Source organism: Argopecten irradians, chromosome 4, assembly GCF_041381155.1.
Source record: "Argopecten irradians isolate NY chromosome 4, Ai_NY, whole genome shotgun sequence".
NCBI classification, from domain to species: domain Eukaryota; kingdom Metazoa; phylum Mollusca; class Bivalvia; order Pectinida; family Pectinidae; genus Argopecten; species Argopecten irradians.
Window position 1 is genome coordinate 23,035,351 of NC_091137.1, and position 14,832 is coordinate 23,050,182.

Here is a 14,832-nt window from a genome sequence, read left to right on the forward strand (position 1 = left end):
AAAATTGGTTTTTTTTGATTTTATATTTTGTTTTATTTATATTTATTGTTATTATTTTTTTCACCCAGACTAACATTGTAGTTTAAAAACCTTGCATAAAACACGACTATAATTAAAAAGATTGATAGAAATCTTAATAAAGGTTCGTTCTGTCAGTTGTGAAACAGTGATTATTGCTAAACCCGAGTGAAAGATTTTGGGCCTGGTTCAACCCGTGGCTTGCCGACGAGAGTTTACGGCCAAAAATCTTTCAAGACGGGAATGGAATTTTCAAATAGAATCTTACATGATTCTTTTTCTGCCTACTTAAACGAAACATGATGGATAAGAAACAGATTATATTGAAACATTTCGAAAGCGCCGCCATCATTAGGAATGTCGCAATGCGTGAAAATCAATGACGTCGTCGATATTAGATACCACATGTAATGATGACGTCATGTTAATGTGTCTAACGCGTGTGAGCTGTCTTTTTATCCTACCCGGTAAAAGACGAGTTATATTTTTCACATTGCAAAACGCGGGATTAAACTGACCAAAGATAGATGAGTAATACTTAATTCTTGTTTATCTATGTAATCGTTACGGAATGAATAATCAATGTTGCATTGTTTGTCAGATAACATCTCTTAGAAATATAGATGTATATCAAACTTTCACAGACCAGGATGTTTAGTGTTAGAATTAGCCGAGGATATATTCTATTACAACTAACATGAACCTTTATGGCTCAGAGTCCGTACAGATCATGTCATCAGTTTACTGGATAGTTCAAAATACATGCCGGCCTGACAAGCAGCATTGGTAATAACGGGTGTCTGCAGTTCTTTGGAGAATTCGTGCTGAACTTGATGGACCTGAAAAACAGAAACAAGTCAATGCTGTTAGATAACACGTGGCATTCATGATGTTTTGAAACTTTACTAGACTTTGATGATGCATATGTTAAGTCATTTTAACTACCAGAGTTACTTCCCCTCATTTCACTAGCTTCAGTACAATCGCGACATCTCGGAGTAATTTCCGTCAATCTTCGGAAATATATCACAGCGAGGTGTTATATTTCCGAAGATTACCGGAAATTTCTCCGAGGGGATCCGATTGGCTTCAATACTGACGGAATGAACAAGGGAAGTAACTCTGATGGATCAGAATGATGACAGAAAGTATATTTGTTAATTGCCCCAGTTAGTAACATAACAAATTTAATACTTTTAGTAATATTTGATTTCCCCCTACTATAATATAATGATCATTGAACATCCAAACCTGTGACATTATATACCTTAAGATAACTTATATTTGGTTGAACATCCAAACCTGTGATATTATATACCTTAAGATAACATGTATTTAAAAATTACCTATAATTGGTTGAACATTACCTGTGACAAATATATACGTACATGTACTTAAAAGTTACTTATATTTGGTTTAACACCACCACCATCTGTGACACATACACCATCATCTGTGACACATACACCATCATCTGTGACACATACACCATCATCTGTGACACATACACAATCACCTGTGACACATAAACAATCATCTGTGACACATATACAATCACCTGTGACACATATATACGTACATGTACCTAAATGTTACTTATATTTGGTTTAACACCACCACCACCTGTGTCACATATGTGATATAACAAACTCACTTCTATGTCAACCATTCATAAATCAACTTTATTTCACTTACCTTTGGTTGCTCCCCCAGCCAGTGACAAAAACAGGGAACGCTATTCATCAGATCCATGTTGTCATCTGCAAGGACCTGGTATCGGTTGATTGTTAATCGCCGTACTTTATCTTCCCTTTCAGCTTGATAATTGAGATGTCATGTTAAAAACGTCTCCGTCATAACGCCAGGGTGCTGTAAAGCAGTACGTAACGGTAACTATAAGCCTTGCCATCAACCATGTTATACATTATCATCATCATCACCATAATCACAATCACCATCATCATCATCATCATCATCATCATCATATCATTATCATCATCATCATCATCATCATATCATTATCATCATATCATCATCATCATCATCATCATCATCACCATCATCATCATCATCATCATCATCATCATCATCTCACCATTATCATCATATCATCATCATCATCATCATCATCATCACCATCATCATGACCATCATCATCATCATCATCATATTATCATCATCATATCATTATCATCATCATCATCATCATATTATCATCATTATCATCATATTATGACCATCATCATCATCATCATCATATTATTATTATTATCATCATCATCATCATATCATCATCATCATCATCATCATCATCATCATCATCATCATCATATCATCATCATCATCATCATCATCATCATTTGATAATGTTTTATACTGTTTCTCAAATAGCATTATTTGATTATTTAATTGAGCAATATTAAAGATGCTTTCTTTATTAATTAAATAACTAGTTTTATACAAATGCGGTATTTCAACTATTCAATTTGAGCTAAATACGATAAAGCCGATTATAACCCGGGTAAAATAGCAAGTTTTACATTATAAGTAAAAAAATAAATTATCTCGAATTTAAATTTCTCGGTTGATCTTACTAAAAGTACACATCTGTTGTACCTTTTTTTGTCGTGTAGCAAATTTTCGCCAGCTCAATTTTGAAATGCAAAAACATGTAAAAACATTATCCACGTGAAAGTAACCATTTTTGTTCACAGTGAAAATTAAGGTGGGTATCATCTTTATACGGCACGGTTTATATAGCATTGCCAGAAACAAGATGGAATGAAGTATTTTCTCAGAACTACACAATGAAATGAATGCATTTTAACATAGATATTTTTGTCTACTACACACACAGAACACTTTCCACATGTTTTATATTCGAAGATTGCTTTACCTGTATGATTGAAGCGACTTTCATCTTCTTTTCACCTCTTGTCTTCTTTTCATTCTTTCTCCTGTCGTAATTTCCAACTATAACTTTGAGAGCCCTTTTTCTTGAAAAGAAAAGGAATACGGTTAATATGCCGCATCGGATCGACATGGATATGAATCTATTTACAGAGGTTATTATCTCCCCTGTTTCTAGAAACATTCACGCATCTTCATTTACAGACGATGGCTCAAACCTACACCACAAGACATAAAAAATACTATGCCTATATGATAATTTGAAAGTTAATGAAATTTTAATGAAAAAATTACTAGAAACAAACGTATTTCGGCGCAATCAGAACTTTTCACAAATGTGACTTTTGGACATGATGATTATCAGCATTTGCGACATTGACGCAACTTACTTGGCACGGTAGGTACAATGGGCCGCAGTTAAAATCGTTTTCTCGTTAAGGATGGTGCCACCACACATAAACTGATTCTTGTAAGTAAGAGTGACCTGCCATGGCCAAGCGTCCTCGTCGGCGTCTGTTCCTCCCACTATGTTAGGGGGTGTGCCTGGATCGGTGCCTTCGTCCTCTCCTGTAACAAAAACACCTTGTATTAGGAAAATATTATCAGCAGTAAAGACGACCCTAGTTTTCTAACTTTTGGAAAAAACTTGACTTCAGTTGATGTATCAAGTGTCATATAAATTACGGACAGAATTTTAACTCACGGAACATTCTTAATTTTGTTTAACTTGAGTTTCTCTATATGGATGCATATATGAATTACCGTTTAAGAACACAAATTATGGAAAGTTCTTAAACTTTCTCTAATTGGAACGTTATATAACACTAAGTTCTGTTTTTTGTAATGCCGGTCTCACTACTTCATAAATTTTACACAAATGCACATTTCTATGGAGTGTTACGATTTAGTAACTGCTTTGCCATTTTGATTAAAAATGATTTGAATTATTTTAACTTGATCATAATTTCACATTACTCGGCCTTGTTTTGATTTATTTCCATTACATTAGCATTGATTCTTAGTGAGTAATGATAAGTATCATTAAGGTTTTGTTAAATAAGGCATTTATAGATCTGAAATGCAGTTAACTTTACCTTGGAGTTTGGCACCTGTAACCACCCCGAAGATGGCTAGAGCAAGCAGAACCAGCCGGGAGTCCATATCGTCTCTGAAATGCTGCCAGTTAGTATCTCTACCCATATTTATAAGTTTTCCTCGACCTTCCCACCATCTTTCCCAGAGGCAAGTCATGTTCGATTCTAATGCGACGTGACCATGAAGGTAGACTGGCAGTGTAAACAAATTAGATGGAATCTCTAAAGAGATCGTGACAGAGCCTGACATTAAAGCTATCGTCACCTATTATATTTATATGACCTTCAGCTACCATTCGATAACAGATTATCATCACAAGTGGATGAAATTTAATCGGCCGTACAAATCACATTGGGAGAGGTGGACCTGAATGACCACCTGCATTAATACAACGCTTGGTCACGGTCATAGTGTGTTGATACCAAACAGGTTGCCGATTGCCTAAGGTCCATTGACGTCAAGTCATTTGAACAATCTTAGAAAACATTTAAAAAAGGTTTTATGACGTCGTAAATATCAAATGCCTTCTCATAATCACTCCGTAACTAATTATGCATGTTCGTCATTAGAGAAGTATTTTCTTTGAGAAGAAGAATACAAATCTGATTGATGTCCTAAGGACACTTTTTGTTATCATTCATATTGTTTCCTCAAGTTAATATGCCAATTTTAAAAGGGACACCTTTTGTTATCACTCAATATAATTTGCCAATTTTAAAAGGGACATTTTTTGTTATCATTCATATTGTTTCCTCAATATAATTTGCCAATTTTAAATGGGACACTTTTTTGTTATCATTCATATTGTTTCCTCAATATAATTTGCCTATTTTAAAAGGGACACTTTTTTGTTAAATGGCTTTTTAAATGGCTGCGATTGGATGATAATCTAACTATTATTACGCCACCTTTGTCTCGATTTTACAGTCAACAAGGTTGACACGAAGTTGACATGCATAGAGAATATAAATCGCTGGCGTTGATTGTGTTAATTGGCCTACGTCTTCTATCAGATGCTGCAAAATTGAATATAGCTTGATATGGCGTAAATTTAGCACTCAAATGTACAAACGAAATGTAGGTAAATTTGGAATTTTATAACCCTCTTAACTTCAGATTTCAACGTCATTAATCATGAATATTTACTTTGGCTTGTCGCAATTACCATATAATTTTATCAAGCCAAATTGAAGTCTATGTGAGTATACCTGACACCCAAAACATAACCGTTTTCGGTGTCAACATAAAACAGTTGTTACCCATTTTTTTAGAAGATAACCGCTTGATCTTAAGATAACCCGTTGTTTGAGGTATAACCGAAGTGACGTTTGCCGCCTTTATTTTCAGGGTTTCCAAGAGGTTATTTTTGGTGACTCAAACTAGCTGTCGTCTTACTTGGTGATTCAGCTTTCGAGACTTCACTAAACATCGTTTTGTTTTTTTGTTTTGTTTTTTTAGAATTTTTTGTAAAAATAATTTTGTATAACTATCACTCAATTCTTATTTTGGGTCACTTGATACATGTAACTGGTTATGTCTTCTAGATTTGTTATGCCGAATTATGAAATATTTTTTAAATGAGTATCTATATCTTGTGTCTTTTGAGTATTTCTTTGCGATAACATTTAGTTAAATCATTAAAACGTAAAGAAATACACGACGTATACATTGAAATAAAAAAGGAAAGTAAAAAATAAATTAAAGTTTTTGTCATCTGCTTTAGGTTGAATCGTTTTAACAGTCAACTTTTAGACGTCAATAATTAAAATAAACGGCTTGACCATATCATCATATCTGAACCTTGGAAGCAACGCAATGAAGCTCTATAGAGTTTGAAAAGTGTTTTGACTACATTTTTGTTGTTGATTGTTTAACGCTGCAAATGATTATATAAGATCCAGTTATTGGTTGATAGAAGTCCATCTGTAGGTATCCGTACTGTATCGATTCAATAAGACCCCAGAACGCTTTGAAAATTGAAACAAATAAGGATCGTTAAATAGGATCAATTATTGGCTACCCTAATGTACAAATTAAGCCATAAATTAATGTGCAAAAGAAATTAAATAAGGAAAGCACTGCCGTTCATATTTCTAGACGGCATTAAATCGAAGTTAGTAGAATTGAGTCTCTAAATGGGGCGATGAGTGATTACGGGGATGAAGGCTCTTATTGGGTAAAATACGGTATACGCTGTTTATGGTTACCATTTATGTCCTACAAATCCTCCTATCCACTTCTAATCAAACAGAGCACAACAAACGGCATTTTAATGCAGATTTGGAGCATTTCGAGTTATCCCTAACGGCAAACATGCACCAATCCTATTGTGAGGTTGAGATCTGTTCACGTGTCTGTCTTTGTAATAAACTACGCATATATAGTTGGCGACGCAATCGATGGTATTGCCATCCACAGACTAAATAATAGTATTCAATGTTTAGTTTGTCTTCACATACCAGTGGATGTAGTGTTCTAGTGTTGGCTTTAAAACATTGTACCTTGTATGATATCACTACTATTATGAGTATGGAATAAATCACTTATCAGATCATAACGCTAACGCCATTGAAATTTTAACACTTTGTTGTTCCCATTTGGAAACAGTGACAATTAAAACACTCAGACATTGTTATAAAAAGGTAATTTACATCAAAAATTTTACACGGATAATTACACTTGTGGAGGTATGTCAAGGTAATAACGATATTCGAATATCATTTAAATACCTTTCAGATTATTGGCAAACGATTTAAAATAACGCCAAAATATACAACAGTTTCTCGGAACAGCCCTTTTCTGATAACGATTACGTTGGTTAAACTCCTTACATTGAGGCAACATTATTTTTAATAATGATTTGGTAGTAGTGCCATAAACCAGGTTAGGAATATTCGAGGATTTCAAGCATGTTACAAAGACGCTTTGTATGTTTTGCTTATTGTATTACCTAACGAAACAGTAGAAGATATACAAGATGGCATGTGAAGAAGGTAAACGATTTTTTTTGTATTTTGCTGTATAAAAAATATTAACATAAAATCATACGATATTCAAAAAAGAGTTGAGTATATCTAATATCTTTTTATGAAGAGATTTTATTCAAGCATATGGTTAATTATTGATAAATGGAGGAACTCTATTCATTTATGTTTATGTAAAATAAGAATAAAATATTTCTAGAATACTACTTCTTGATAAAAGACTTTGGCGATAGACAATACAAGGCAGCTCATTGTTCGTGTAAGTCAAACACTAAAAAGGATCTAAAACGGCGAAATTGTCTTTATATTTTGTTTTATTCATTTTGAAATGAAGGTTTCGTGACATGAATTGTCGACAACCAACCATTTCGCAGATAAAAAAGATTAAAATCAACCTATCATTTTTGAACGTTAAGTCGTTTTTTTTGCATGATCAAGGTTGTTCAAGCTTTTAGCTCTAAAACCTGAACAATAGAAAATACCACTCCTGCGATGTGAAACTATATTTTTTCGCAAATGTGTTGAAAAATGGAGAAAACACTATATTGTGAACATGAAGTTCATTTATGCTTCATTCTGGAGAGTAAAGGTGTAGAAAAAAGACAAGAAAATTGCATAATGACTATGAAATTAGCAGTTTCTACCATAATGGGTTTTAAAAGAAAACCCATCAATGAATACATACACAATATTTCAGTACATGAAGTTTTCATACAGGACCGGGATCTGGGGGGTACCAACCAACAAATAGGGATATTATGTCATTGCGGATGATACAAGACGATACATAGACAATAAACCCTCATGTTAAATGGTTAGTACATTAATATTTTTCCGTACAGGGAATTTTCGTACACATTACTCATGTCAATTGTTGATAATTGTATATTACCTTGAATACATTCCAATAAGCAGATATAAAGCAGGTCGCATAAATAGCGATTGAGTTTCTTTTGGTGTCTGTATGAATGTCCAGAACACAATATAAAACAAAATGAGTATGTGAAATAAATGGTGGGTTGTATGGTAGCTTGCCTAGACGTACATAACAATTAATATGACGGGTTTTTTCTTCTTTTATCTTACCAGGTGAGTTTAAGCTAGAATGTAAACGTATATCTATTATTGATTATTAATTATCAAATTATTGATATCTCTAGGTTCATTGTTGAAAGAAGTAAAACAATAGTGAAGTAACGTACAAAGAACTAAATAAACTAGTTGGCAGCAAAGATTATAATCCCCGCCGACAAAATTGACACCGATACTCATTTTTGTCTGCCCACGTGAAGGTGCGTGTATGATCTATTGACGGTACAATTGAATACAAAAGGTATGCAAAGTAGCAATTTGTTAGGTATGCATTGTGTGTGTTTTTACTTCCTGGTTAAGTCTGTACTGTGTAAATAAATCATTCGCAGATGTAAACGCAGAGAATGCCCGCCGTACTTACAAAACCGCATTATACTAACAGTAGGTACCCTTGTTTATCAAGTCATATCGACTTTACCTCAATATAAAACACTTTAGAATGAATCGATTGACTTACGCATAAAATATTACTATACTTATGTGAAGTGATAATTTGTTCCCATGCAGGTAGGAAAAACGAATAGACTATTTTAAACATTTTTACAATGCATTACTTAATTCAAACAATGAGCACATTTATATAATTAAAATGAACAATTCTATGTCTTGTCACGTTCAAAATGAATCTGGAATGTACTTTTCACATGTAAATTCCCACGATCAATGGTCATGGTATATTTTTATGTTAATAGTAGTATGTGGAAATCTGTATTTTTTATTTCCATTATATTCGGTAAGCTAGTGTTTTATTTAATATAAACATCTTGATATGGTGTCATTGTGTGATTTAGTAAGACATACATGTATGTGTGACACATACGTGCACACGTTCATAAAGCAATGCATGTAATAAAAGGAAATAATGTTAAGCATGCTGTAGACTATAAATAGGGATTGGGTTGATCAGATGACATTTTTATCCCAATACAATAGAGAAATGGGTGAATACGTGCATTCGTTTGTTCATGGATAATTATTAAGAACAACCATTTAAATCTAGCTGTCTCAGCGTTGTAACAGACAGGTAGATTATAGTAAAGATAAAATGGCAGTCATACTATACATCTGTACATGTTGTGACCTTGTCATCTTTTAGTTTTTATTTGGACAGAAAAACACAATGGTAACCCTTAAAACTTTATTATCACACCTTTATCTTTCTTAAAACTAAAACATAGAACTTTGCCACAGAAACTAGTTTAAACTACTGACAGAGGAACACAATAATTTAGAGTAGAGTATTGTTTTTCTCTAAGAATGTTGCCAATGTTATATAGTCCGTGAAACTTTTGAGCATTGTAAGAAAGAAAGATGCGACAGAATACACCAATGCCCCAAAGTATATAAAAACTTAATGCAGCAAACAATGTAGAGGGTGTTTAAGTCTACTAGAATGGAGACAGGCAGACCATCTCCACATTTTTAAAATAGGACTTATGTTTCATTTCCATAGGCTAAACTCTTCCTACATATAAATGCAATTTTCATATTTAATTACAATTAAAGTATGTAACACATGTAGATGAAAAGGTAATTTATGTCATTTTCATAAATTATTATCTGATATGAATAGATATTTACAAAATTCAATCATTTAAGGTATTCCAAGAAATAAATTTGATTTTGCAAAATTGATATTATTATTTTGCAAAATTAATGAATTATATTCATACATTGCAATAAGCATGATGAGTTTCACTTCAAACTTGTCAATTTATAAGCAGTTAATTTCATATTCCAGTAAGTGACATTAGATAGATTTAGGGACATTTTTTATAGTATTACACAAATGAAAAACTATAAAAATATATCAATATCTTGAAATATGTTACAAACTTGCTATTCTTCACAGCGGTATGGAAGCGTGTCCAGTGGGTATGACGCATCTTCGCACGTTAGCCAACCAACAAACAAAGTCAGGTAGGATACATATGGTATTTAATTAGAACATATTTTATCGGTGTTATCATTATTGCATTTGCCATACTCTAATTACAGGGAATAAAAAAGAAAATAAACTTTGTTTTTATTATATTATTCTAGAAATAATTAATGTACTGTTTTGTTTATGATATGGCTAAGTTAAATGGTTATTTTTGAGTGCGCTGTTTGTGTTGTGCAGTATTTAGGATGTACACATCTGAGAAGACTAATTATATTAGAATCTTACATGGGTCAGTCAAGTGGAAAGGGATTTCGCAACCCGAGTGAAATATTTGGCTTGCCCGCTCTGCAAGCCTCGGGTTAACTAGCCAAAATCTTTCCAGTACAAAAAAGAAAAGTGTTCAAAGTACCATTAAATGTAAAAAGTAACAAAAGTTTATTATTTCACACATGAATTCGTATAATTTTGATTACCATGAAACTACTTTTTTGATTTACATCAAAGCTTAGCTCGATACAGCTAAAAATGCTGGCGCAGTGATGATTTAAGTAAAACAAATAAAAAGTGGGATAATATAAACTTTGGCTCTACTCAAAGCGAAAATATTTTCAAAATGTCTGCCAAATTGGTAATTTATTTAAATAAATTTTGTTTGAAAACTTCTTGGATCTACGTTTATGTCGACGCGAGATTTCAAAGGACAGATGTGTGGATCCTTGACTCAATTCGATCCTTTGTGTGTATTAACTGTTATTGTTATTGCATATGATTCATATTTTGACGGTATTATTAGTTTGGCATCTCTAACTCTTACTTATTATAAGTGTAAATGCGAGCTATAACACTTTAATATTAACACATTCTTGTTATTCTTGCTGTTATAACTTTATAACTACATGTAGTTGCAAAGTGTAGATATGAAATCTTTGTCACATAGAGCTTACATATATTTCTCATTATCTTAAAACTTGAAGGCTTTAGAATAATATTGATCATGATTTTGGGCCATTTTACCTGTCATTGTTTGTCTTTGATCCATTTAATATGTTCCGCACTGTACCGTTAATTGGATACACGTAGACTTCTTGCTTTTAAGAAGGCATATTTCCCTCTCTTAGTTACATAATAACTCAATGACGCCTGCCGGGACCTCCAGTGTTCGATGTAAAAATTAAGTTCTCGTTTGGGTTAGATGATTTATTGGTGTCGTGAAAGAAAAGGCAATATGTTTCAATCTTACCTGTCCAATTGTATAGGTGACCTTGCGTTTTTGAAATAAGGTCTATGAAAAGAAAGAAACCCACATGTGTACTACTAGGAGTGCTTGGGATATAATTTAAGTTAACATGTTGCAAGATACCAATGCTCTTAAATAGTCATGAAAATGTATGCATATTACAGTACCTTACATGAACACAACATATTTAGACGTAGAGAAATATTTGATATACGAGTAAATATCCCGACATATAAACACATGCCCCCCACCTCTGGGTCATGATATTGAATCCCATTGGAGGGGTTGCCAGTTACCTATGATCGTTTTTTTCTTCGGGTATTCCGTTTTTTTTTTCAACATATGAACCACGCACACCCTTGAGTTACCCTGACTGTTCACTTAACAAGTCAAATTAAACCAAGTTATTATTGCACTATCAAAATTTAATAGTTTTTGGAAACAATGACGTTAAAATATGCTACAGTAGTCAGATTGTTAGGTCCTTACATCCCAGTACAATAATCTATTTTCAGATACTGGGATACGTTTGAGATGGATGGCCCTGCAGATATACGGAGAGGAATTAGGAATTATATAGTTGTAATTCGTATCCTGAAAGGAGTGGCATTCGTGACGTTGTCTTTGTCCCTATTACTTTGTACTGTGTGCCAGAGATTGACATTGCTGTCCCTCATTCCACAGGGTAATGTAAGTCATATTATAATGGTTAGCACCTCTGCCTTTTATTAGATACATATTGAATATTGTTACGGTAATGCAGTGGAAACTCGATTATCCAAACACATCTGTCTTCAGACCCAATGCGACTGAATTACGAATTTCCGGACTGTGAAATTCCAATTTCTTTGTCATTCAACATATTCATTCCTGATAATCAATTTCGTCCATGTTGTGAGTTATTCGGAATACCACCGTCCGGATTATCGTGGGTCTACTGTATAACCAAATTTCAGACAAAGGAATGGAATGTTTTGCATTGTATATCGGCAATACAAAATGTTGCATTCTCCTTCTAGCCGGAACTATTTGTTATGAAAATTCTTTTGTCGTCACTTTTCCAAACATTGCTGAAGTTTGTTCGTGTAAATTAAAGTTAGATTAATCATGAACTTTTGTGAACTTCATTCGCACAATGTGCACTGGTAATTTCTTATTCCTTGGTATGTGGTCTTGTATATCTTTTATCTTTTCACGTGAAAATTTATCCTTTGTAATAGCTTGGCAAAAGCCTTAAGTCGTAATGTGAAAAAGCAGTAATTTCATTGCATCTACAGAGTTAACTTTGTTCAAATGAAGATTTTTGAAAATATTTGTATTTGTCATTTCTTTTACCATGGATGAAACTTCTAAGTCTTCTTTCATAAAATCCATCAAATTAGTATTCAATTTATATATTACATGTATTACCCTGATTGCATGTGTTTACTATCATTAAATTCGAAATGGAAAATATTTTTTTAAGAACCATGGATGCCAAACCCCTGAAGTACTTGATGCCATTGACCGACTCAGACAAAGATTGGTACTGTGGATTGGAGTATGTTTTCCATATCTGTTCATATTTCTCACCGGACTCTGGAGATCCCTATTTGGAAAGACGGAGAGGCCTTCGCCTCTTATAATCTTAATGGTATAACAAAAATATTTTAATCTGAATTTTTTATATCTGTTAATTTGATTTAACGTGTTGCGTTAATAACAACACGTCCAAGAATTGTGTTCTAGTTCTTTAACTGAATAATACGGATCACTTATTTGATTGTACAAGGCTTACTATCTTAAGGATACAAGCATTACTACGCATAATCTACAATTCTTTATTTTGTTTTGGGATAAATATTGTCGAACAAAACTAACGCTAAAAGAGCAACAACCGCCATTTTGTATGAGGTGTTGTCACATTGTGTAAAAACGTGTGTTAAATGAAGATAACAGATTGCAGTTGTCAACAAAATGTACTTCATGGCTATATACCTTGTGCCAATGATATGATTACTGAGACATATTCTTATAGAAAGTCTTAACATCATATTGTGTCGTCTATCGTCTAAAAGTTATTTCTAGAACTTTATGGCTTTATGACTATTAAGCAAATATTTTATCAATACTTAGATATAACAATGCTGTGAAAGATGATTGAGCTATATTAAATATTATTGGAATATCAATTGATGCTGAAACTTCCAATTCAAATGTATAAAGAAGGTCCTACGCTGTACCTATATTTGCAATAAATGCTTTGGCCGTTTGATATTCCGTCTTTGCATATTACGGAGTTATGAGTTGTGACGTCAATATTTTGCTACAACGAAATTCACGTCGTTTTCTCTGAAAAGAATGGTTTTATGCTCGCAAACACATGTTTTTAAAATGACTGTACCGTTTTCCGATTGGTCTAGAGCATTCTGGCTGGTCTTGACAAAATGCAATGTCAACCTGATAGCAATGAACACCTGTTCTGAGTATGACATTGCAAATCCGGTAACCTGGCTATAAATAGACACAGGGAATTTTGTAATGTGCAAATACAAAATAAGAGTTTCTATGACATTTATCGTTTTAGGTGTCGCTGTTAGAATCCATACCGACTGCCGGGATAGGGTTCCTGGTCTACCATTACTTACCACACTTTGACAATGTCACAGGAACAGCTATGATGAACGCCTGCGGTCTTCTGCCCGGTCTACGTCATGTTGTGTCATGGATCAAATTAAGAAATACTAAAGCAGACGAAGTAAAATTACAAGAATTGGGTTTATGGAGTCTTGACGTGGTAGCAGTGATCATTCAGTTTGGTTTGATACCGTACATCATACTTACGGACGTTTATCGAGATGATGTCTTGTCGGAAACCATTGGTGTAGTGATATGTTTATTTGCGTGTTCTTTTTGGGAAAACTTTTTCGAAGATTGTGAATTTATGAAGCAGCGGGTAAAAATCACCGACAAACAGCGACCAATTCTTATGATCATAGTATCATTTGTGAAAATAGGTGTTGTATTCGTCATAGCAGTTATTGAAACATCTAAAGACATCGATACTTATTTCAATATGCTTCCAATCGCATTTAGAAATATATGGCCCAAATGGATATTCGATACAAATGTACTTGTATTTATTATCTCATCATTCATGGGATACCATGTGGCTTATACAGCATGCAAATTGAACATGCAAAAGTTTTCGTTTTCTTTACCATTATTATTAACCACCCCCATTACGTGTCTTGTCATCTATCTCAATTCCGAAAACCTACTTCCAATAGTTCAACTGAATAGACTTAAAACCAAATGTGATTTTCCAATGGACCTGCAAACCTGCATAGCATATGTTTTTGTTACATCCCTCTATTGGATCGGCAGGCATATATGGACTCCACAGCAGGAAAGAATGGCCAAAATTGACGCGTAAGTGTTGAGTAAGCTTTGGAATTAGTATTCAATCTTATTTCATAACATGACATTACCATAATGTTTTGGGGCCGCGGTGGCCGAGTGGTTAAGATGTCCCGACATATTACCACAAGCCCTCCACCTCTGGGATGCGGGTTCGAATCCTATGTGGGGCAGTTGCCAGGTACTGACCGCTGGCCGGTGGTTTTTCTCCG

General features: G+C 33.7%; 2 protein-coding genes across 2 annotated transcripts in view; one reads left to right on the top strand and one right to left on the bottom strand.

Moving 5' to 3' along the window:
• Positions 1 to 14,832, top strand: part of LOC138321011 (chitin synthase chs-2-like) — a 51,425-nt gene that overhangs the window by 22,753 nt on the left and 13,840 nt on the right. The window contains 4 exon segments of the mRNA XM_069264383.1: positions 9,952 to 10,019; positions 11,737 to 11,911; positions 12,687 to 12,854; positions 13,788 to 14,632. Of these exon segments, the coding sequence (XP_069120484.1) occupies positions 9,952 to 10,019; positions 11,737 to 11,911; positions 12,687 to 12,854; positions 13,788 to 14,632 (1,256 nt within the window).
• LOC138321009 (chymotrypsin-like elastase family member 1) lies at positions 2,340 to 4,194 on the bottom strand. The gene is made up of 3 exons (XM_069264380.1): positions 4,023 to 4,194; positions 3,318 to 3,495; positions 2,340 to 3,014 (listed from the first exon to the last, which is right to left on the bottom strand). The coding sequence occupies exons 1-3, from the start codon at positions 4,177 to 4,179 to the stop codon at positions 2,864 to 2,866; spliced, it is 486 nt and encodes a 161-aa protein (XP_069120481.1). The 5' UTR covers positions 4,180 to 4,194; the 3' UTR covers positions 2,340 to 2,863.

Coding starts and splice junctions, on each gene's coding strand:
- LOC138321009 (XM_069264380.1), bottom strand. CDS start 4,179: ATGACTTGCCTCTGGGAAAGATGGTGGGAAGGTCGAGGAAAACTTATA. Junction 3,496..4,022: donor TACAGGTGCCAAACTCCAAG/GTAAAGTTAACT, acceptor TTTTTGTTACAG/GAGAGGACGAAGGCACCGAT. Junction 3,015..3,317: donor CATTGTACCTACCGTGCCAA/GTAAGTTGCGTC, acceptor TTTCTTTTCAAG/AAAAAGGGCTCTCAAAGTTA.